Here is a 4,715-nt window from a genome sequence, read left to right as displayed (position 1 = left end):
ATAATAACGGGCCTTTAGGTTTCTTTTTCAACAAATAGGAACAGAATTATTTAATTATTATTTTATTATAATTATTTTCTTCTTCTTATTTGGTCCACCGTAATATCAACGGCCGAGATTAATCAAAGTACGTTGTCAGCGAGTCCATATATTTTTGTTTTTGTTTTAAGACACCGTCACAAAAAACTAAAAGTAAAAATGATAGATGGATCAGATCAAGAAAATAATGATAATCACATTTCTTTTATTTTAAAAAATTGGGAAAAAGAAAATTATAGTGAGAAACGTAACACAAATCACAATGATTGCAACAATAACAGGTGGTTTCGTGAGTTGGGAATTGGTTGCAAAGTGCGCAACAGTATTATTATTATTATTATTATTTTATTATTGTTATTATTAATTCTCCTGTAATTTCATGCATCTAAAATTTCGAGTGAGTACAATAAGATAAAATACAAACGTAATTGTTCTAAATGAAAATTACAAAAAAAAAAAAAAATTGCAATCAAACCAGCTTGAAAATACAAGGTTCTGAATTGTTTAATTAGAAACTATACAACTGTCTGATTGATCTTGTGCTGTGTTGTATTTTTTATTTTTATTTTTTTTGTCTATCAAAATACCTTCAAATTACTAACAAAATTATTCTAATGATTTTAGACCCACAAAACTCTCCTCTTTCAATGTCATTCAGCATCACGAAGCCCGACCCAATTTTCAAAAATAGCATGGATTATACCACAGGGAGATTTCCTTAACTAAGAGTAAATTAAGGGAGATTTCCAATTTCCTATTTTTTTAAAATATTTACCAAACTAAGAGTAGTCAAAAAAACCATACCCTAAGTCAAATGAGAGATAATAAACTTTTACCTATTATACCCAACCTATCTCTTTTCACGTTGTTTACCCCGTTCGCTAACCTATCACACCCTAATTTTTTTTCCCAGCTCACATCTCAGTCCAGCGAAGCTTCCCATCTGTCTCGGAATCACGTCTCGGTGGTGGAACTCTTTCTCACGCAGTCCAGCCCAGCTTCCCTTCTCGCTCCGAGTGTTCGATTTTTCTGTCAGTCCACGTCATCTCTCTTCCTCTCGGAATCATCGCTGTTGTGGATCTCTCTCTCTCTCACTCCAGGTTCCCTTCTCGATCGGTCATCGCTGCCATAACAGGTCCGTCGTCGTATCCTCTGAATCTGCAAACCTCTGTTCCCCTAGGTCGAGGATCTGTAAACTTCGAGTCGTGGCGTATAATTGATCAGGTCCGTCGAGGGCGCAGTCCAGTGATCAGGTCTGTAGCAGATTTATGGTGAACGACACGTATAAATAATTTTGTGTGTTTCTTTATTAGTGACATGTTAGTGTGTCGGGGTAGGTGATTAGTGAAATCATAGTATATTAGTGACATGTACATGTAGTTACTTGTTTTTAGTTTATTGACATGTATCTTGATTAGTGACATTGTCATGTACCAGTAGTTAGTTGTTTTAGGTTTAGTATCTTGATTAGTGACATTGTCATGTACCAGTAGTTAGTTGTTTTAGGTTTAGTGACATGTTTATTGATTAGTGACATCAGTATATATTAGTAACATGTACAAGAGGGAATGATTTGAAGATGTAATGACATGTAAGTTTATTAGTGACATGTACAAGAAACTATTTGAAGATGCAGTGACATTGTTATTTGATTAGTGATATATACTTCAGTCAATGATTTGAAGACTTAGGGAGATGTTACCTAATTAGTGAAATCTGCATGTATGCGTTTAGTGACATGTCATGTTTCAGGTTTTTGATGTGCAGTTATGAAAGGAGATATTTTTACGTTCGTCAAGCATAGCGGTGTATGGCTCAGAGACGACTATTACCAAGCCGGTGTTACACATGCATTGCTCATACCGCCGACGATAAACTACGAAGATTTTATGAAATTATTGTTTGTGGGTTCAGAGGGGAAGTTGAATCCAGAAATACATAGGTTGAATGTTAAATACGAAACTGAAGGAGCGGTAAAACCTGTAACGATTGACTCTGACATGAGTTTGGCTTGTTATTTGCACATTCGGAAACAGAAATCGGATACAAGGAAATTCTCCCTGGTTTTGGATATTTTACCTTTGGGCGAAGAAAATGACACTGCGCGTGTGGGTTCAACTCCGAACACAGTCGAGAGTGGTTGTGCAAAAGCTGAACCTGCAGAACTCCCAACTCCACAAGACGGAGGAGCAGAAGTCCCACCTCCACAAGAACGAGTTGCAGTCCAACCACCTCGAGAAGACCAACTCCTAGAAGACTCCACTCCAGCTTTACATGAGATGGGTAATGAGCGCGGCAGCGATGAATGTGATGAATCGGGTGAGAGCATTTATTCTGGTGAATCCGGTGCGTCTTCTGAAGCGCATGGGTTGACAACGAGTATGGATGAAGGATCCGTCGAAGTGGTTGATATCGATTCCCCGACAACTGTTTATAAAGGAGGAATGTACGCGAACAAAAAAGCATTGCAAATGCATTTGAGCTTGTTTGCGATTCAAAATCATTTCAGTTACAAGACCAGAGGCTCTACTTGAACGTATATCCATGTGTTTTGCCGCGATCCTACGTGCACTTGGGTTGTTCGGGCAGTTAGGATGAGGAACACGAGCATATTTCAGATTCGGAGGTGATTAATTCTGCCACTTACAAACTTGGTTTTTTTTTATGATTATTTTTATTTATCTGTATGTATAAAAATAAATAACATCTGCTCTTTTCAGATTCGACTCTGTTCATACATGTTCGACGGAGTTCAGAAATGGAACGCACCCTCAGGCCACCTGTACTTTGATAGGGAGTTTTATGAAGGACAAATACAGAGATCCCACATTGTCTCCGTATAGGCCGAGAGACATCATGGCTGACATGCAGAAGAATTATGGGGTGGACGTGAAGTATAAAAAAACTTGGAGAAGCAAAGAGAAGGCGTTGGAGTTGTTATACGGCACCGACGAAGAATCTTTCGCTAATTTACCTTCTTTGAAGTTCATGATAGAGCAACCTAATCCAGGTTCTTCCCTCGACGTTGTGACCACTGTACGAGGCCGGTATTTCAAAAACTTTTTCATGTCTCTTAGCGCATGGAAACGAGGATGGAAGTGGTGTCGTCCTGTCATTATCGTTGACGGTACGTTTTTGAAGAATTATTTTATAGGTACTCTCTTTTCGGCCTGCGCGATGGACGCAAACGAGCAGATCTTCCCCCTAGCATTCGGTGTTGGAGATTCGGAGACCACATCTGGGTGGGTTTACTTCTTGACGAAGTTAAGAGAGGCGATCGGGGAGAGGGAACATCAAGTCATCGTGTCCGACAGGAACAAAGGAATAAAACGCGCCGTCGAAAAGGTATTTACTCACTCGGAGCACGGATACTGCATGTTCCATCTACTGCAAAATGTGAGAAATAAGTTTAAAGAATTGACGAAACAAGCGAAGTGGAAATTTTTCGGTGCTGCAAATGCGTACACGGTCGTTGAGTGGGAAAAGTTTATGGTTATGCTCGATGAGGAGAACCCAGCAATCCGAGCCTATCTTCTGGATGTCGGTCCGGCCAAATGAGCGCGCTCTCATTTCAGCGAGAAAAGGTACTCTATTATGACATCGAACAATGCCGAGTCTCTTAACGCAGTACTTCTTAAAGCTAGGGAGTTCCCGATATCGAAGATCGTCGATTTCTTGAGGGAGAGAATGACAAAATGGTTTTTTGAACGGAGGCAACGTGCCACTGAAACCGTAACGCATCTTTCTGTTAAGGCACACCTCAAATTAGTCGGTTACATCGCGGAAGCTTCTGGAATGCAGGTACTAATTCAATAAACCACATGTCGTTAGTCTTTGATATAAGTATTTTATTTAGTTACATGATCGACTTTAATGACATGTTACCTTTGTAGTGACGTGTTACCTTATTAGTGACATGCGACCTTTTTAGTGACATGTTACATTTTGTAGTGACATGCTGCCTACTGCACTATTGACAAGGTTAGTGACAGGGTATCAAATTCGTTGTTTGTACAGGTAAATCCATCCTCTGTGTACGAATTCGAGGTCATTGACAAATTTGGAAAAGCATGGGCTGTCAACTTATACCACAAGACATGCACATGTCGTGTGTTTCAAGTTGACAATTTCATATGCCCTCATGGGATTGCAGCTTGTCGGCATCGAAATTTCGTTGTTGAAGATTATATTTCGACATACTATACAGCAGAAAACTGGGCATCTGCTTACGCAGGTGTAATTCATCCATACGTCAACAAAGAGACATGGCAAATCCCGGAAGAAGTGAAGCAAATCGTTGTTGAAGCACCAAGATGTTACAAGCGACAGGCTGGCAGACCTAAGAAGACCCGGACTCCATCTCAAGGGGAAGGGGACGTGGCTACTGGAAGAAAATGTAGTCGGTGTCGTGGAGTAGGACACAATCGTGCCACATGTCGAAACCCGATCCCGTTGAAAGTCCGGCGTGCATTATGAAACTCAATCCCATATCGTTGAATCAAGACATTGATTATTCAATTTATTAGTTTTTCCTCAGACATATTTATCACCATAATTTGTAAGCAGGTTGATGTCCATAGTGACATGTCTGCGTCTGTAGTGACACACATGTCGCTATTGTTGTTGGGACTTTTAGGGAGTCATTTACGCGTTCAATAATATCCTTAGTGACATAT

The 4,715-nt window shown here is 39.9% G+C and overlaps 1 protein-coding gene across 1 annotated transcript; it reads left to right on the top strand.

Moving 5' to 3' along the window:
- Window positions 1-3,633: 3,633 nt before the first annotated feature.
- Window positions 3,634-4,515, top strand: LOC149392711 (uncharacterized). The gene is made up of 2 exons (XM_089617023.1): window positions 3,634-3,840; window positions 4,057-4,515. The coding sequence occupies exons 1-2, from the start codon at window positions 3,634-3,636 to the stop codon at window positions 4,513-4,515; spliced, it is 666 nt and encodes a 221-aa protein (XP_089473149.1).
- The last annotated feature ends 200 nt before the right edge of the window (window positions 4,516-4,715 follow it).

This window comes from Urtica dioica, chromosome 6 (genome assembly GCF_054948205.1).
Source record: "Urtica dioica subsp. dioica isolate 48M chromosome 6, U.dioica_male_clone48M_v1_H2, whole genome shotgun sequence".
Lineage (NCBI taxonomy): Eukaryota > Viridiplantae > Streptophyta > Magnoliopsida > Rosales > Urticaceae > Urtica > Urtica dioica.
This window is presented reverse-complemented; position numbering and strand designations above follow the sequence as displayed.

Coding starts and splice junctions, on each gene's coding strand:
- LOC149392711 (XM_089617023.1), top strand. CDS start 3,634: ATGACATCGAACAATGCCGAGTCTCTTAACGCAGTACTTCTTAAAGCT. Junction 3,841..4,056: donor CGGAAGCTTCTGGAATGCAG/GTACTAATTCAA, acceptor TTGTTTGTACAG/GTAAATCCATCCTCTGTGTA.